General features: G+C 49.8%; 1 protein-coding gene across 1 annotated transcript in view; it reads right to left on the bottom strand.

Moving 5' to 3' along the window:
* NIN (ninein (GSK3B interacting protein)) overlaps positions 1-19887 on the bottom strand; it is a gene marked incomplete at its 3' end in the record, with an annotated part of 37146 nt that overhangs the window by 8726 nt on the left and 8533 nt on the right. The window contains exons 3-12 of the mRNA XM_010086429.1: positions 15627-15796; positions 9863-9902; positions 8033-8223; positions 6810-6956; positions 5905-6072; positions 4447-4583; positions 2776-2916; positions 2447-2621; positions 1599-1709; positions 729-818 (exon numbers count right to left, since the gene is read on the bottom strand). Coding sequence (XP_010084731.1) covers positions 729-818; positions 1599-1709; positions 2447-2621; positions 2776-2916; positions 4447-4583; positions 5905-6072; positions 6810-6956; positions 8033-8223; positions 9863-9902; positions 15627-15796 — 1370 coding nt within the window. The remainder of the gene's footprint in view (positions 1-728; positions 819-1598; positions 1710-2446; positions 2622-2775; positions 2917-4446; positions 4584-5904; positions 6073-6809; positions 6957-8032; positions 8224-9862; positions 9903-15626; positions 15797-19887) is intronic.

Here is a 19887-nt window from a genome sequence, read left to right as displayed (position 1 = left end):
ATGTGTAAACACACAATTCTGCAGATTTGGAAGGTTCAGAAAGTGAACCCTGAATATTGATTCATCTCTGCCAGTACTCAAAAAAGAGAAAGTCAATTGGATATTGAGCAACATCTTATCGAGAAGTATCAATCAACAAAAATTTCTAGACAATCTTTGCTTTTAAACCGCAACTTCCTAAGAGCTACCACGCTGCTTCATATTAGACAGCCTTTTGCCAAGGTAGTCCTTTACTGACTGAAAAGGATCATGCAGAACAGATGAGCTGAATGCTGGTAACCACTGTAGTCATCAGAAAATAGATCTGTAAAGAGCCACACAAAATTTGGGGAGGAGAAGACAAGTTTTGCATTTTCAGTTTTATTTTAAGAAAATACTACTGCTCTGGAAACTACCAAAACTCGGGTATATCTTACTTATGCTGTTAGTTCTCACATTTCAAATTACAATTCAACATCGAATTCAAATTAGGACAACGCCTATTTCATAAATCAAAAAAGCTCCATAGTCCCTATCCCAGCCCACCCTTGGGGTATCTCATCCTCTTAGCTCAGCCAGTTGCCTTTGCAGCACGAGCTTTCTACCCCCCAAAAACTTGGATTAATTTTAAAAAGCTGTTGCATAGGAAAAAAACAGCAGTGCTGCTCTGGACTGCTGTTTGCAGTGAGGACATCCTTGGTGAACACGGGCACGCGGGCACCAGGTCTCCAGCCCTGGGCTCCACTTACTCTGCACTGCCGCTCGTACTCGCTTCTCATCTGCGCCAGTCTCTCCTCCTGCAGGAAAAACTCCGCGCTGCTGGGATCCAGGTCACCAAACTGAAACAGCATGAATGGGATCCAGTCACTCTTCCACCAAACCACCCTGCTCATCACAGCCTGGATGCCTTTCACAAGCAGTCCTGCAGCCTGCGCTCTCTCCCTTTTTTTTTTTTCATTTTTTATTTATTTTATTTTAAATACAGAAGCCCTGCTTCCCTGCTGGCAGAGGACAATGAGCAGCCTCCCTAACAAATACAACCTGCTATCTCACCGTAGCTCTCATGCTAACTTTGATTTCAAACCACAGCTTTCTAGCTGAGCATAGGCACATCTCTAGTTTGATAAATAATCCCAACTTTAAAGAAGCCTGGAAAAAACAGATGCTGGGTGAGAATCCCAGGATATGAGACTTAGTCTATAGATGCAATTATAGTATTGTAATAAATAATTGTTCACCTCGATTTTCACCTAAGTTTAGCAGAGATGCCAGGTAACACTTAACACCTTGTGCATCATCTTCCCTAGAAAGGACCTGCACGTTGGGTCTATCCAAAACTGTGTGCTGGGGAAAACATCTCTGGAAATCTGGGGGATGGTTGCTTGACTGTAAGGCTCCCTACTGTTTGTTAATACAATACTACAGCTAAGGTGGGAGTATCTTTAATTTCCTTAACTGGAAGTCAATCAGGCAGTCCATGTCAACAAGGTAGACTGTGCCTTGGTCACATCTGGATGGGGACTCCAAGAGCATCCAGCTATTAGTTAAATTGGCAGCTTGAGTGTAGTAACTGAAAAGCAATTTAATTCTGGAAGCACAGTGAGAAGAGGAGGATTTACCTTCTCAGCCAGGACGTTTTCCAAGTTCCTCTGCAGCTTGCTTGCCAAACTTTCATACTCGGCCAGTTTTTCTCCTGTTTCCAATAGTTCACTTTCAAGGCGGCTGTTTTCCTGGACAAAACAAACCCGAACAGCCTCAGCATTTGGAGAAGGAAAACATTAGCACGTGGTAACTCATTAGAAAAGAATCAAGTCAGAGCACGACGCTGCTACAAGCTTCAGCCAAAGACAGGAATTCTGAATCCACACACACAACCCCTCTTTCCACAGGAAAAGAGCAACTTCTGATGCTGTTTGTAAGATAATACCATTACCATTAATTTTTGCTTGGTTTAAAGAATTTAAGTTATTTGGTTATGCAGCTGTTGGATTCAGAAAAAAGTTGTGACTTAAGTACCTAAAAAAAGTTGGAAAATTATGTGAATCTGTGGGGTCATGGGTGAATGATACCATTGCATTAGATAGCAAATCATTTATTCAAAGGCGTAACAGCAAACTTCTTCCTTTAGAGATTTTTTTTTTCTTAAGCAATATTCTAAGCTTCATCAAGACACATCTCCTGGCTGGACAGCCAAACAGCCAGCAAGGCAGACAGCCCATCCAACAGCTGTACAAATGCACGTGCTGCACATGATGGCAGCAGAGATTTGAAATGGAGCCTTACAAATCCAAGCAGTAAAACAATTCTCATGGATACACCTCTATCTTAGCACTAAAATTACTTTTAACTAGCTCAACATGCACTGTAACACATCGTCTCAACAAGGACCATGTTGCAAGCATTGCTCCCCGCATCCGGGCATCCTTGCCTTTTGGGGAAAAATTCTGGGTGCATTTAACCCCGTTACCTTCAGGGAAAGGGTGAGGCGGTCCAGCATATAGTTCTCATCTGTTTTCAGCTTTTCTATCTCCTGCTCCAGCTCCAGCCGCTGTTTATTAGCCTGCTGCAAGATTTGCTCCCGCTCTCTTCGGAGCTCGTTCTTTAAAGCTGCAATTCGTTCCTTGTACTCCTCGTCCAGCTTCCTACAAAGGCATTAGAGATCAGAAGAGCTCGTAAGAGAGGTAAGAAGAGCTCGTATGAAGAAGCAGGCAGCAGATACTGCTGAGAGTGAAGCTTGGTGGTAATCAGCAGGCACGAAGCCATTCCCTCCATCACAGGTGGATGGGGACACCATACCTGAGGTTGTACTCGTTCCTGCGCTCAATCGCAGCGTGGTGGTCATCCACTTCGGAGGCCATCAGGGATTTCAGCTTTTCAGCTTTTTCCAGGTCCAACCGCAGCTTCTCTTTCTCTCTGGCCACTTGGTCAACCCTCTCCCTAGGGTAAGCACAGCCAGCCTGGGTTAGGTGACCCCTCCCAGATTCCTCAAAGAAGGTATTCACAAGAGGTTTGTCAGAGAAGAACAGCTCGGAAAGCTCTCCAAGAGTCTTTTATCATCAACTGCATTAGTCACTAGCTATGAACTTGCACACATAGCTCTGGATCTGTCTTGATATCCCCATAAGTCCCAAGACCTTAACACATGGACTCCTCAGCTGTGGTCTAGCCCGCCCCGAACTGCAGCACTATGCCATGTTGCCAGGCCACTTTCTGCCCCATTTACTCAGTTCTAAGCTGAAAGAGGGGAGATGGAGATGAGATGTGAGGAAGAAATGTTTTCCTGTGCGGGGGGTGAGGCAGTGGCCCAGGTTGCCCAGAGAAGCTGTGGATGCCCCATCCCTGGAGGGGTTCAAGGCCAGGCTGGATGAGGCTTTGGGCAACCTGGGCTGGTGGGAGGTGTCCCTGCCCATGGCAGGGGGTGGCACTGGATGGGCTTTAAGGTCCCTTCCAACCCAAACCATTCGGTGATTCTATGATTTTATTACCTTTACCACTTCATCCTTACGCTACGTCCAATCTGGTTTTGATTGCAAGTTTGTAAGATCTACATCTCCTGAGGCTTCATACAAGCAAAGTGGGCAGCTTGGAAGTACAAGTGGTAAGACAACAAGTACCAGGACACAGTCTTAATGACCAGCAAAAGTCATCTATCATATCGCATGGAGCTGGAGGCATAAGCTGATAAACATCTAAACTATTCACAGATATAGAGCACAAACAAAACCCCACTAACAACTGGAGCGTGTGTACGCGGCAGATGGATGCAAGAGTTACAGAACAGGAATGAACTGATGCAAAACTGATGATGCAGGGCAATGGTCCCTTAAGTGGGGTGGACAAGATGATCCACTGGTGCGTGGAAAGAAATATTTGAGCTTCAGTAGTACATGTATATAATTCATAAATTAATAAATGTACATACAGAGAAATGTTTCCCCATCTCCTCCACTCTCTCACTGGAGCAGCCTGCATAGCAAGTCCAGTGCCAAGTCAGACTGTGTTGACTTTCAAATGAAAAAAAAAGGGGGGGTGCATGGTGTTGTTGTACCTCACCCACACCCCTCTCGCACGGTAAAACCTCTGTAACACTACTGCAAGGAATCAGTTAGGATTAAAGGTACTGCTGATCAAATTGCACCAGCCTCTGTCTCAAGGTTTGCATTCCCTGGCCATCAATGACCACTGCAGACCGCAGAGCGGGGCTGGAAACAGCCCCCTGCTTTTATTTTTTATTTTTTTTAATATATTTTGTCTGCAATACTTGGGTTTGAGTGTTTTTCCCATGCAAAATGAGAGAGTTTACAGTTTCTGACCAGGCTAGCAGAGAACCTAGCCTTCCAGTGGGACATCAGTCCCCCTTGGAGAGGTGCTATGAGCTGCCATTAATCAGTTGCTAAAAAAGCTCCTGCTTGGCAAAATGAAGAGGGCAACGAGGAAGAGGCAGAGCCAGCGATCCTGGTGACTTACAGCAAGTGTCTGATCTCCGTTTTGAAGCTCGCCAGAGCTGCCTGGTGGACTCCATTCTTGGTTATTAAAAGCTCATTTTCCAGCGCCAGTGTCAGCTCTGTCAAGTTCACCTTCCCATCCAAGCTGAAATCCAAAGCCTGCAGAACAACACATCGTTAGAGCAGAACAAGCCTTCCTACCCTGCAGGAGCCTGCAGACACTCGTACATGAAGTGACAGAATAAAATGAGGAGGCTCAGAAAAGATCTTGGCTTGCTGATTAATCTGTCACCGATGCCTCTGGGGCAATAAACCAGACATCTCTGCCACCTTCCTACGAGCTGCTGCCAGCCGTGGAGGTGGAAAGTGCCCTGGTTGTGCTGCAAGAGCAACAGGAAATTAAGCCCACGCCTGATTAAAAGTATGAATTCTCTAGTGGACCTAACTACACCAGCCTTTTTACATATTCAAATGCTGCAAGAAAGTGGTTGAAAATGTTCATGTTAAACAAAACCAGCTCCTGCATTAGAGACAACACAGAAGCAGCCTTGTGGGAGGTATTTCATAGCAAAGATCTCCCCTCTTTGAAAAGAAATTATCAGCATCTGCTTGGAATTTCCTTCAAAGCAGAGCACAGAAGGGCTAGTGGTGGGGCTGAAGCACTGCAAACGCTGGAGAAGCCACCCCAGTGGCACCAGTAACAAAGCAAGCTACCAGTGGAAAGCAACAAGCAGAAGAGAAGGTAAAGGCGGACCACACCAGGCTGGTGAAAGCAGAACCAGGTTATCAAGTGAGCTTTAAAGCCTGAGCAATGGCAGAGCTTATTTACAACCTGGATGTTCAATATCCATTAAACACCAAGAGAAATCTGCCCTCACCGCTGCCGGGAAGCCAGCGATGGTCTCAAAACAGACAGGTGAAATTATCTATTCCCCATCCACGAGATGGACAGGGATGGGGTTTACTTCAGGTATCTGACCTGCAGCCCACATTACCCTTTTACTCTGTGTAATAAAACACTAATTACTGGGCAGGGTTTCAAGTGCAGTCCTCCACCTCAGCACAAGCAATAATTCAGGTCATCCCAGTGCTAAAAGGTTTGCAAGTGCAGCTATTCAGCGAGGTAAAGGAACTAAATTGCATTCTACAAATATAGGTGACCTCTTTGAGCTAAGCTGGAAGTCACGTTACATTTTTATCATTAACTTCTAGCTCTCCGGGATGCACCATCTTGTCAATAAAGGAAATGATTGGAAATTTCCCAGAAGAGTTAGACCCTTGTTGCTAGCACTGGAAATTTTAAAGGGGGGGAAAAAATTAATCCAGCTACAGTCCAGCAGCCCACACTGGGGATAAAAAAAAAAAAAAGAAAAAATAAAAGGAGCGAATTGAATTAATCCACATACAAGCCAGCCGCCCACACTGGGGATAAAAAAAAAAAAAGAAAAATTAAAAGGAGTGAGATGGAGCTGCTTGTTACCTTCAGGATCTCCTGGCTGTTCTCTACGCCCTCTTGGTGCCAGCAGTCGAGGACGCTCTCCACGCAGCCGTAGCCCATCCCATCGTCCAGGCTGGAGAAGAGGCAGAAGCCGATGGTGCTGGGCATGGCCGAAGGGGTGGTCATGCGCCGTCCGCTCTCATCGAAGGACTGCCAGGAAAGGGGAGAGGGTGTGATGGAGCACAGGCAGAGCCAGGCATCTGGCCACCCCGCGACGAGAAAGGCTTAGAAACGTAATTTTGCTAACGGTACTCTGGAGATTAAGGATTAAGGTCTGCTTTTCCTTGCTGCCAAGAAAATACCCAGCAGGAGTACTGCCTCTGACCTCAGGGCACCGCAGCGCAGCCAGGCACTTTGGATTTAGAATAAATCCTAGGAGCAACAGATTCAGAGCTGTCCTCATCGCTCCAAAATTTTTTTCTTCTGGCTTTTTTTTTGGTTTTAAGTGTCACCTCCCCTAAAAAAGAACGCAGGGAGCATAGGCACAGGTGCTTTTGCTATAGCTCCCAACTTTCAGGCAAAGATAGGTAGCAGATTTCAAACTCCCTCTCAAAAGAAAAAAAAATTCAAGAGATATGGGACCTGCATGCCCACAGTCTCCAGTGTACCCCAGGCCACTGCTTCCCCCTGCATCCAGTTTATACAATTTACTTACTGGACTTCACAGCTTGCAAGAGCCATCTCCAAGCCACTCTGCTTTAAACAGGAGCCATCTCCCCTTTATTGTGGGGGTGTTTTCTGCTTTATCCCCCACGCACCCTGACACATCCAGGGGAAACCCACAGCAGCTCTCACTTGGGGCAAATGTGGAGGAAGCAATGTGGACACAAGCCCAGGATTTCTCCCCCTCCTCTTGCTTTTACCCTGGGATCCTCCTGGTTTCTCACCTGCATGGAGAGGTGTCGTTTCAGCTGTCTGTATGGAGTAGACGCTGAGGGGGTCAGCGACTTTCCGTTTTTAAACAAGCCGTAGAAGAAGTCCTCTACGCTCATGGTGCCATCTTGCTCTAGGTTATGGAGCACATCTTCAAGCACCTGCAAGCAGCAAGGGGTAGAAATCACATCTGCTATTCCCAAAAACCACCATGGTAACAATTTGGCACAGTAGAAAACATCCTATTCCCAAGGCTCTAAAAAAACCCAAAAAACTGTAAAGCAAAAGAGTTTCTGTCCTTCAGACAGAAAACTGCAGAGCCACATACACTCTGAAAATCCTGCCTGTAAAAGCGGGTGAGCTCCTGGTCATCTTGGAGCATCTTGCAAGGCAGGGTGACCTCAGGAATTCAGTGCAAGGTAGTGAGACAGATGCCAAAAGCCCAGCAGCTTGTGAAGTGACGGGGCAAAAAAAACCTCCATGCTAAAACACTGCAAGGTTATAATAATCTGTTTTATGCTTCAGGGCAGTCTGCTTTCTGAAATGCAAGACCAACCTTATGAGGACCAGAGATGTAACGATTAGTCCCTTGCTACTTCTTTGTCTACTTTTTTTTAAAATTTTTTCCATTTTCTGCTTTCATATACTGAGAACATTTTGTTGCAAATGCTGCAAAGGAATACCTGCTCAGAAACATGTTTTACGAAGGAAATGATTACAAGCTATGTTATTTTAAGATGCAAAACAGTCTGAGTATTTTTTTTTTTTTAAACTAAATCCTAAATTGACAGTAGACTTTTTTTTACTAAAGGAATAATTTTCTTGTGGACTCTTCCTGGAGGACAGAAACTGCCCACAGGCCTTCTCAGAGACAAAAACAACCATATATGAATATTTTCACCCATATTTACAGTCTAGCTGGAAGATTTCTGGGATTAAGGAGGCATGCTTGGAATCTAGGATATGTTTTTAAATTCCAGTTTACTCCGCGATTGCATGAGAAGACACGCACGCTACGGTATCGGCAAAGCTGGCAGCTGCCTTCTCCTAGAGCAGCCTCCCACGTCTGATGGTTCGACACCAACAAACTCGCTGAAAAGCCGCGAGCTGGAGCTGAAAACCGCTTTCCAAGCAGCAAACCTGTTAACCAGCACTTGTGCTTTAGGCTTGTGGTCAACCGCCGAACAGACTTTGTGGGGGCCACAGTAAAACCCAGGTGCATGCCGTGGCCACTCACCTCCCCGGCCGCCGCTTGGAGCCTGTACTGCTCACAAATGGAGATGAGCTTTTTGCGGTTCAGGTGGCCGTCCCTGGTGATGCCGAGGTGCTCGCAGACCTCCTGTAGTTTCTCCTCTATCCAGTCCGGGGTGGGCAGCGATGCTCCAGGGGAAGCGTTCAGGTCATCTGGGTTCCAGAAGCGCAGCTGCCCTGGAAACGGGGGGAAACTGCTCTGGCTGCTGCCCATTCGCTGCACACCAGTGACCACCAGAAGACCTGGGGGTTCTGCACATCACTGCTGTGGTGGGCAGAGCTTCTCTCCTTGCTCATCAGATCCCACCAGACCACCTGCCTGACCTCATCCTGCCCAGAGCACCCTTGTGATTTTGGGGCATGGCTACCAGCACCAGCATGGCCATTGGACTCTACCAGGAGGAGCAGATCCTGCTCATGCTTAACCTGCATGTGCCACCACAGGGAGGGAACGCCGCGTCCAGACGCGGGGAGAGCCGCAGCCAGGACCATGGCCAGGGGGATCTCTGGGAACACGGATGAGTCCAGTGGCCAACCTGGGCTGGTGGCATGGTGAAGCACAGGGAAGCACAGCCCTGCCAGCTCTGCTCCTGGCATGGATGGAGAAGGGACCCCTCATCTTCTGAGAAGTTGTGGGATCAAGGGAGAGGACTGAGCAAGTTGCATATCCATATATACCTTGACCAGGTCATGAACTTCAGTGGTTGTGGGTCTCCATAAGTGTCCCAGGTAGAGCTGCCTAAACTCCCATCCCCTTTGCATGCAAACTGCAGAGTATGTTTTGATCTAAGTACTTCCAAACATTCCTTCAGGGAAAGAAGAAAAATAAACAATAGCCTTCGGCTCAACGCATTTCCTCTACCTCCAGCAAATGCCTGGAGTGCAGTGTCACCCCGCTGGAAACGCTCGAAGAGCTATGAGACACAAAACAGCTTGCTCAGCTGCAAGGCCACCTCCTTGGCTTTGCCACCTCATCCTGGGGCTGGAAAAGCAGCTTTTAGGGCAAAAACTTGGTCTTGTTGGACAGGGTAGGGGATAGAGAGCAGCTGACATACGGAAGAGGTGTTGAAGCAATTCCAAGCTGCATGACTTAGTTATAAACACGCCTTTGCGTGCTGCGGGTTGTGCCGAGGGTTAGTGCCATCGCCTGCCAGCCCGGTGACAGGAGCAGCACTCGGAGGAGCTCGCTGTGACACTGTCAGCTCATACTGCTGGGTCCCCTTCGAGCATCCCTGCCTGAACCGGCAGTAGGACATCTTTGGCCACATCCCAGAGCAGAGCAGGACGTGTCCCACTGCTGTCCTTGCTCAGTCCCCAAGCCCTGCAAGCTGTGTCCAGGTGGGACAAGGAGCCTCTCTGCACCCTGAGGGTCTCCCTGCTCTCCCTTCCAGGACAATTAGGAAACAGTTAATGACTGGTCCGTGCTGACATCTAGTGCCTACCGTGTTCCATTACAGGCAGCACCCTGCAGCCCCCGGGACAGGACAGGGAACCAGGACCAGGACCAGCCCCAGCTGCTGCTCGGGGGGAGCTGGGGTTGGGGAGACCAGGAGCACCCACAGCAGAGCAGCCTCTGCACTGGACAGGAGGAAGAAAAAAGGGCAGAGAGGGTAAACCACAAGACTATGCCCTCCAAGGAGCCCCGCTTTAGCTTTCATTCCCATCTCGGGGCTTGCTTGCCGCATGTGCGCCTTCCTGAGCTCTCTACAGCTCAGCACATCCAGCTGGTCTGACACCATCTTAGTGTGTTCCTCTGATTTCAGCTTCAAAGCTGACGAGAGAATAAACCCATACAAGTGCTGCTGTTTGCTCTTACCCTCAGCCTCGTACTCCTCGCTGTCTCGTGTCTTCCAGTGCTGGGAAGAAAACAAAAGGTTTCTGAGTTATTACTATTGCAAGACATCACCCATATGAAAGAGACTCTGCAATCAGCATCAAACAAGCGACAGGGCTCCAGCAATGCTGTCAGGCTTTCATCTCCCTGCTCCCCGCAGGCTGGGCTGGCAATCCACGGCCCTTTGATGCTGCCCATTTCTGGCAGGCAAGGTGCTTCAGTGGGGATAACCCACAGCTGCGGCGAAAGATGCCCGAATGACCCATGAGAGGTGGCAGATCCAAATCTGGCAGGTTGATGGGGAGGGAGGGATTTGTCCTCCAAGAAATCCAAGCTGATTGTTTTAGATGTATTAATGGTCGAGATGACGATGATGCAGGGAAGAGTGCGAGCTGCATATAGGTACTGCTTGATTTTGCGTTTTCCTTTCCTTCCAGCACCCTATTTTCCCATTGCAGAATGGCTACCTGCAGCCCCTGCAGATCCAATACAGAGCCAGCCTGCAAGCCAGGACACGAGCACAGCACTCTTTGAGTCTCAAACATTCCTTGGCAGAAACCAACCCCTGGAAGCCAACGCCACCCCATGGCCCTGCTCCGTGTGTCACCCACATCAGAGGCAGAGCCTGGGTGACCTGTGCACCAGGGGACACACATCCACAGCAGGTAATTTACAATGAACCCATAAGCGTGATGGGGACAAAGAATCACAGAATGGTTTGGGTTGGAAGGGACCTTAAAGCCCATCCAGTGCCACCCCCTGCCATGGGCAGGGACACCTCCCACCAGCCCAGGTTGCCCAAAGCCTCATCCAGCCTGGCCTTGAACCCCTCCAGGGATGGGGCATCCACAGCTTCTTCCCCAGAGAATCCACAACATCTGCTCCCAGAGCACATGTGACCTGGAAAACGAAGCTTTTGCTGCTTTATGCTTTTTCCCTTTTGACAAGGGGCACCCACCTGCCCGCAGAGCTCGAGGGCCAGCAGCCCGCACGCAGCCAAGCCCACTCCAAAACACCTCCACTGACTGTAGCTCTAGGCTAGCTAGAGAGAAAAAAAAAAAACCACACACGAAAAAACCCCCAAACATACTCTTTACTGGTCTTAAGCCATCGTACTTCCTCTGTGGCAATACCACATCAGCTCAGGCAGCGCCACGAGCAGGGCAGAAGTATGTTGTTTAAAATGATTTCCCCATGTTCTACATGTTGTCTTGTCTCTGCCACCCTTGTACCAGCCGAGGGTATTTACTCGCATGCAATGCTCAGTGATATTAATTTCTGCTTTAGCAACAGCATCGGCAGATGTTCCTTCTCCAGTGTTACAAGTGGATACTTCCCCACGCACGTGACTGATGGATTTGAAGTCAAAGTCACCCAGGACATAAAGAGGCTCTAAATCATCATAGAAAAGTTCAATACATCTCATTCAGATTACAGCTAAAAGCCATTAATCTACAATGTTACCATGGGAACTGGATTAGGTCATTGGACTTTTTTTTTTTAGCTCTGCTGCTTCCTCCTGTTGGCAGCTGCTGTGGCACCTCGATGTACCCCTCTGCTTTTGGGGCCACTCACCGGGCAGGAACTGGGGAGAGCCTTGGATGGAGAGCGGGGCTTAACCTTCGCTTTCCCAGCCAGGCAGGGCTGGATGTTCTGGACAACGCCAAAAAATATACATAATATTGCACTAGAAAGCTGCAGACTTTGGCCCAGACAAGTGCTCTCCTGCTGGCACCACCATCGAGGCATTCATGTGGGAGATTCCCAGTTTTTTAAACCATCAGGACAAGCACACAAAAAGCAGGAGCTGAGGCAACAGGCACCCTCACGTTACCATCCGCAAAGGCAGAAAAAGAGCACATGTTCCCAAAAATGCACGAGCTGATGCCATCCCAGCCCACAAGTGCCTGTACATATGCAACAGACAACTTTCTGCTGGGAGAAGGTATATTTGGGTGCCAGAGATACCACCCTACTCTGATCCTTGTCCTTGGAGGGGGGACACCAAGGCAATGATGCTCAGAAAGGGGGGTCCACTGCTGTGTCCAAGTCTTTTTTGCATAAGGAACATATTTATAGAGAACCAATCTATATACATTTATAGAGAAACAACATATATGTTTATATTGAATCAGATCTAAACCATTTAGCACCAGACTCTCCCACTTCTTTAAGCAACCTGGTCCAGTGGGAGGTGTCCCTGCCCATGGCAGGGGTTGGAACTGGATGATCTCTAAGGTCCCTTCGAACCCAAACCATTCTGTGGTTCTATAAGGACGTGCCTCAAAAGCAAGGACCCCAAACCACAGCACACAGTAACTCCATAAATACCAACAAGCTGAAGAGGCTGAACACAACAGGGGCTGCAGGCTGGTAACCCACTGCCGCCACCCCTGGGGAGCTCGTGTGACCTCCCCTCCCTGTGCCAGAGCCCCGTGGCAGAGGGAGAGTGGTTTCCTTTGTGCAGCGAGGGCTGAGGGTCAGCCACCGCCAGCAGGAGGACAAAGAGGGGCTGGGGGGGGCGTGGGGGGCCGGAGCATCCCGATGTCAGGCATGGCATTGTTTCCCCAGCCCTGGTGGTGCTACAGCTGGATGGGGGTCACACATCGGCGGGCTGCGTGCGAGAACGGAGAACCCAGGAATGCATTATTATTTGGGCAGGCGCGTGCTTGGCCGGGCTGAGGAGCAGATGGCCGCAGCTTTCAATGCTCGCCGCCCTCCAGCATCTGCAGCCTGTGCCGTTTGCTCACCGTGGCCTCTCCCCATAATAAGGCAGCAACCTCTCTCCCCCCCTGCCATCTGCTTCAGCAAGACAGACCTTTGTTCTCAGCCAGAATATATTGCTAATTAAAATGACGATCAGGAGCGCACGCTGAGCCTGTTCGGCTTCGCACGCAGCAAGGTGAGCCTTCGCACCAACACCAACCACCCCGTTTTTCCCCTCTCTGGGTGCTTGACCAGAAATCTGAGCAGCCAGAGCAGACCCCAAAAGATAACAAGTCTCCACACCCCACTTTGCCAGTTGCCTTCAGCTGCAAAGCACCAGAGTCCCACTATAAATGCACTTTTGCAGGGAGCAAATGCTATCCTGAGCTGTTATCTGCAGATCCTGGCTTTACAGGACAGTTGCAGTTCAGGAGCCTCACATTTGGACCTGAAGACAAAGAGTTTCAGCCTAGAAGGTTTTGCTCTGGCCGTCCATCCCTTGCTGGAAACTACTCTATGCAGAAGCAAACGCGTGGATGTCTTGGGAATGTGTGGCTTCAGCAGGCGCTGAAGGGACAACATCACTGCTGGGGACCCACGAGCCAAAGGGTGCTGCTGTCCTACCACCAGCGTGGGGTTGGTACCCCGCGGCCACCAAACCTGCTCCCACCCAACCCTGCACCACCACCATCGCACAGAGCACCACCAGGCGTAACACAAGGCAAAACCAAAATGAAAACAAGGTCACGGCACTTCCCAGACACACTGGATCAGCTCTTGGCTGCCACAGGCTTGAAAGCCCAACAAGACCCACCATGTGCATCAAGAGTTTAGGACAAACAAGCTCAGGTGACAGCCAGAGCCAAAGATGCATGGCTACGACCACCACAAGCTTTCACATTGCATTTCTAGGTGCTTTCACGACTGCAGCTTCATCGGCAGCACATCCATAAATCCACCAAAGCTCCTCATTTCTCAATACTCATTAGCTTAGAAGCATCCATGGGGACAAACTCACACAGGTCAGAGGGAACCCCGGCATCCCTACACCATCCTCTGCTCACAGCAGGGTCAACGCTGAATTCAGACCCAGCTGCTCATTGCTTTGTCCAGTGGCACCAGGAAAGCCACTGGGGATGGAGGTCATGGAACCTCTCTGGGCAGCCGATCCCATGCACAGACCAACCCTCCAGCCTCTCCTCTCGTGTTTACCAAGACGAGAAGGGGAAGGAAGCCTCTCAGACAGAGACTGAGCCCTTCTAATTGGCACCGGTTGAAAGGAAGCACCAATTAAGCCACGCTGCCCCAGTTCTCAGGCCGGCAAAACACCCTGGGCTGGCGGCAGGCTCAGGGAATGAAGGCAGCAGTATGTTTATAGACGCAACAGGAGAAAACTGGGCAAAGGCTGTTAGTTCTGCTGAGCCCCAAAAAGTCAACTCATCAGGAGGCTTCAATAACACCCAGCATCTCAGCCCCGGGGCCCCCCAATACCTTCAAGCAACTAATTTCCATCCATACCAAGAAGATCTTCTTTTAGAGTCAAGATAGCCATGCTAATAAAATTGGAAAGGGGGGATTTGACAAATTTAGCCTGGTTTTTGCTCAAGTTGCAGGAGAATTAACCATCCCCTCCACCCCAAAAGGTGCAACAAGAGTTTCCACCAGGAGACCAACTCAGGGAGCACAGCATGGTTACCTACCAGTTGGGTTAATTGACTGACCTTGTTAATAAACTAGCCTTTTACACCTCCTTGACAGCTAAAACACAGGAGGAAGAATAGAGTGGCCTTTTCCATCAGGGGCATCGCTTTCCTGGGGGTCGTGGGCAGATTAATGCTGATTTCAAGGTCAGAGCAGCTCATGTGGCCAGCACCAGGAGATGGATGAGCATCCCTGTGGTGGCGAGAACAGGGTAAAGAAACCAGTTCTGGTGGAAAAGCTTTTCTTTGAGGATTTTTTTTTTTTAATTTTAAGCTCAGCTGCATAGGAATGACACTAGAAACCTGGAAACTTCTCCCTTGCTTCCCTCATGCAGGGTTGGGCATCCCCCTACCCAGGTGGCTGCAGAGCTCCCCCATCTCTAGGAAAGCACAGCTGAAGCCAGGAGACAGAGGAGGGGAGAAAGCAGCAGCATTTCTCCTTCCCACTGGAAAACTCCCACCGCACGCTCCTGACCATGCAACGCTGAATCAACAATACTTGGCAAACTGGGGCAGCCTGGAACAAGCCCAGCTCGCTCCAGGGAAATGCCGCTGTGGCCATATGCTGACGCAAGCCACCAAACCCAACCACTCTTCACCTTTTGATTTTCTGTTCTGGAGAAGAAAGAAGAGATTTGGGGGTTGAAAGCACAAAATGCCAAAAATTTTGATCATAAAATCAGATGGGGGGAAAAAAACCCCAAACATCTGGATTTTTGAGCAAGCATATGGACAGGCATCCATAGGGCATGGGGGCTGCCAAGAGCTGTGCAGCTCCCAGGGCGGTCAGCCTTTTCCATCGCTGCAGGAGCACACAAGTTTTTTGCTGGGGAAATAAAAAGTAGAGGACTGAAAGGAGAAGCTGGTGGCTCTGGATTTAGGGCACCGTCCCAAGACGGCTGCCTGCTGCGGAGCTCTGCCTCTCATTCCCCATCCCCTCTCCTGGAAAACACCGGAGCCGTGGACGGGTTTTTGCAGACGAGCTAATAGACAAGAACGTGCTCCTTCTGCTCGCTGAGCTCCCAGCCCACACTTCATTAGCCACAGCGTTACAGCCCTCGCTTAATTGCTGGCCTGTGCGGCAGCCAGGAGTGCGGGGAGGCCAGCGGCACCCGGTGCATGTCACCATGTCACCGCACCAGCCCGGATCCTCCCTGCCTGCCCAGAATTGGGGGATGGAGCAAGAGAGGTGCTGTCTGGCATCCCTGGGGACAAGCAAGGGTGAGCATTGCCTTCACTGGGAAGACCCCAAGGATGTCCAAACCAGGTTAGGATGGTGTGGGGAGTGGTGACATTTCGGGGGTACAGCCCAACCCAGTGCTCAGCCCCTTCCCACCCACCTCCTCGCAGCCCCTGGGGGTGATGTTCGGGGGATGTGCTTCCTCGCTCAGCGGCTCGATGACGGTCACCTCGGCAAAGTCCTCCACCGACTCCTGGAACTCCGGCAGGGACCGTCGGCCATAGCGTTTGCCACCTTTGATGTACTTGGGCTGCACTTCTGGGGAAGAATCTGTGAAATTCAAGAACAAAGCGCATCAGTAACATGATTTTTTGCAGATCCGGTTTGGCATCCCTGCGCAAAGGACTGGTTTGGTTGCAGTGTTTTAAGCATGGAATTACCACCACTGTTCCTCCCCAGCAGCTTGCTCCTCTCCAGGAGTGTCACCCTCACAGTGGTATCAGGCCTGATGGGTTGGAATAGGTCCTGCTTCCCCCAAAAAAACCCAAACCAAAACCATGCTGTTGCAAAGTGGAATTGGGGTTCTGTCTTCCCCAGTTCCCAGACCCAGTTTGCTCTGTTCACGGGATGGAGAAGAAACCCTCAACCTTGCGAACGCAGCCGCACATGGAAAGTCAATGAGGTCTCTCCTCTGTGCACTAATCTTCATTACCAGCCACGGGCAGGTTTAATTAGGGACAGTGTTGCAGTTGGGCAGCTCAAGTCTCTGGATTACAGACACCTGGGTGACCGCTGCTGCTTTCAGTGGATTTAAATCACAGCTCCCTTAAAAGCACAAAAACATCCAGGCAAGTAGAAAAGAATTGGGCAAGTTTGGAGGCAAACACCTCCCGGGGGCCAACGTGAGCAGCTGATCCGGGCAACCGTGGGGCAGGTCCCAGCTTGTGCTGTGCAACTAATGCCAACTGCAAGATGGAAATAACCCCGCGGAGCTGTCGGCTAATTACAGGGGTCTGTGTGGCTCCGCTCGCATTCCCCGGCTCCAGCTTCCCGCAGCAACCTCCTGCCTCCAGGGACTGAATTATCCGGCAGCACTCACAGACAGGGATCAAAACGAAAAATAAATAAGCACGTTTTGGGCTATTTTCAGTAAGAACCATCCAACGTCTGGAGCAGGGGGCAAATTAAACGCAGGACCAAATTAACCAGGGATTCAATTAGGGAAAGGCTCTCCGCCACGCTTTGTTTCAGTGTTTGTTAACCTCACCGTCAAAACCCCCCCAGGACTCGATCATCTTTCTTTTCTGACACTTGCAGCACACCGAGGCAGTGGCAAGAGCAGCAGCTTTTTAAAATTTTATTTGCAGAGCGCTCCGGTACAAAATAAATGCAAGAGTGCAATACTAATAAGGAGCAGGGAAGCTGTTCAATCGTTGACAAACGGTACACAGCAAGCAGCGGGTCTCTAAACCCCCCCTGCCCAAATGCCTCCTTGGATAATATTCCTTTAGATATGGAAGAAGGCTTCAAGCTTGTTAGAGGAAAAATATTCTGCAACTTAGCTATGCAATGAATTATAAAATACACAGGACTAGGAGTCCTTTGATTCCTCCAGCCTCACACTCCATCCATCCATATTGCAGCTCTAGGGAACAAACCCGGCGCCCGTGTTTGAACAAGGCTATTTTAACAAGATTTGCTGCAGCTGGGACTCGCCACATGAAAGTTGTGTGATGAAGTGCGCCGATAGAAAAATCGCAACGAGACAGGCTGATTAAGTAAGAGCCCGAGAACAAAAGCAAACCTTATCACTCCTATTAAAGCCTGCCCGGTGGTGAACAATCTCCATCGAGCAGCTCTCTCTGAAATGCTAATATTTGTGGCTACTCATTCCCCCATTTATTTTCTCCCTGCCCTTGCAGAATAGGGCTGGGGGGGCTTTGTTGTTTGTTTTGTTTTGTTTTTTTGAGAAATAATTTTTCTTTCTCTAAGACAAACACACCTCGACACCCATCTGTCTTTGGAAGGATGGGGGGGAAAAGAAGCTGTAATTCAGCAATAATGAAGCTATGGCTAAATTTCCTTCTGCATTTCCTAATGCTCAGAGTCTTCTTTTCAACCCCTCCCCGACAGCATGTTTAGCCCCTGCTGCAGCTGAAAATCCAGCCATCCATGGAAACACTGGTGCCCTCATGCCCTGCCACCTTGCAAGCACTTTAACAGCAAGTGGGGAATGGGAGAGCCTCCCCACTTTTGTGTTTTAAGCATTTGGAGACTGGCAGCTGATTTCTCTCTCTTTCTTTGGTCTGAGCACTTGGATGTGCTTGATTTTCCCTTGCAATTAAAAAAAAAAATAATAAGTGTGAAGCCTGAGAGCGTCCCTGGGAGAGAGAGGCAACCCTCTACATTTTGAGCAGAGCAGAAAGTTTGCTCCTGCCTTGCAAAGCTCTGACTTTGAAAGAGTCTGTGCTTGAGCCCAGCTGCCAAGGGGACCCCAGCTCTGCCACCCTGAAACACCGTTTCCCGAGCCAGGGTGCTTCCATTAATGCTGCTCTTCCCCTGCAAGCCTCCGTGCGCCTTCATGCCGTTGGCTGCCAAGTGCACGGTGCAGAACAAAGCCTCTTGTTCCATGGGCACCGCACCAGCGTACGGGACCGCATCCTGCAACCCTGTCCCTGGGAGCACAGACCCATCTCCATCACTAAAAGCTCTGAACCAGGTGAGCACAGGTCCCTCCATACGTGCAGCATCCTCTCAGCTTCTCCACCCTCCTGCTTTCCCAACCTAAACCCCCAGCACAGCGGCCGGTGCCCTTGATGCTCACACCATCCCCGGTATTTAGGGAAAGTTGAACACCATGCCAGCAAAAAAGCAGCAACCCGTGCTCCCTGCATGCTAAAAGTTCACCAAAAAGAGCAGAACTGAGTTTCTTCTTCCCAGCCAAAACTGACTGGGAAGGATGGAAAGAGCTGCTCAATCCACACATGCTTTCACAGGCACACAAGAAAACAGGAGGGAGATGTCAAAAAGTGAGGCAGATGCTCACGAGACAGCCCAGTGTGCTATTTATCCCGAACTCTGTAAAATACACCCCCATATTGAACACTGAGGGGAGGATGCTCTTGCTGGAGCCTGACCTCTGGTACCCCAGCAAGCAAGGCGAGATGCTGCTCCTCATCCCCTCGCTATTGTGTGGCTGACAAGCTGCCAAGAAAGGGAAAAAAAAGATAAAAAGAAAATAGGTCGAATCCTCCCTGTTTCCTACAGCCCTTGGCAACACGCGGGCTTAGTAAAACACACACTCCGGAGCCAGCACCTAATTAGACACCGGGGTCTGATCTGCCCCCCTGAACTGCCCCTGGGCTGGGGGCAAGAGCAGGAGCTGCCAAGGGAGCCTCTCGCCTCCCTGCCCCCAGAAAACCCCCCCGAAATCTGCATTTCACAAGAAACCCCTGATTTAAGCACTGCAGACAGAAGCATCCCTTTCCCAGCTCGCTCCCTGCCATCCATCTCGTCAGTTAAACGTCTCCATGGTTAGAGATTTACACTTGATTTTCTGCCTTTCCGCGCTAGATAAGGCATTTCCAAATCCTGCTCTGCCCTCAGACGCTTTCCCTGGGCCCAGCATCAAAGCCATGGAGCGCAGACAAAAGGGGGTTTAGAGGAGGAAGACCCTCGCCCATCGTTTAGAGGTGAAATTAATTTCTTTGCTGCTTAAGATTTGGAAGGGAGGGATCCTCTTTGCAGCAGCAGACAGCCTACCGCTGGGCAAAGCGGCTAAATCCTAATCCCTGGAGATGCCAGGTACTGTCTAAACTCCTTCTCGTCCCTATTTCACACTTTGGGCTCAGCAACCGAGATGAACAGTGGCTGCTGGGGACCTTGTCCAGGGCAGCATGACCCAAACCCAAGGCATTTTGTCCCAGAGGCATTGCTTGTGCCTAACTCACTCCCCGTCCCGATGGTGACACCGGTTTTATCCCTTATCCCCACCCAGGTCTGCTTGCAGAGCCATGTGAACAACCTTTCCCCCACAGGTGGGATTCCTGCCAGGGCATCCCCCCCATCAGCTCCCCTTTGGGAGGGCAGCTCTATGCTGGGAAGGAAAAAAACCAACCCACCAGTCCCTTGGGACCGCATGGAGGATGGCGTCAAACTCCTCTTTAATTTGTCCTGGGTGTTTCCATAATCCTGCGCTCCACCCCAGTAATCCCTCCCTATCCAGGCTTCCGACGCACAGAGCTGACTTTTTATTTGCCATAACAGGGAAGAAAAAAGCCTGATTATTTTTTTTTTCTTCCCTAATCACCCAACTGATTTTTTTTCCCCCCTTTCCCTTCCCTTAAATCTATTTTATTGTCCCCAGATCCCCCCCCCTCACTGCTACAGTGACCCACAGATAAAAAGCATCGGCAGCAGCA

The sequence above is a fragment of the Pterocles gutturalis genome, unplaced genomic scaffold (genome assembly GCF_000699245.1).
Source record: "Pterocles gutturalis isolate BGI_N339 unplaced genomic scaffold, ASM69924v1 scaffold4751, whole genome shotgun sequence".
Classification (NCBI taxonomy): domain Eukaryota; kingdom Metazoa; phylum Chordata; class Aves; order Pterocliformes; family Pteroclidae; genus Pterocles; species Pterocles gutturalis.
This window is presented reverse-complemented; position numbering and strand designations above follow the sequence as displayed.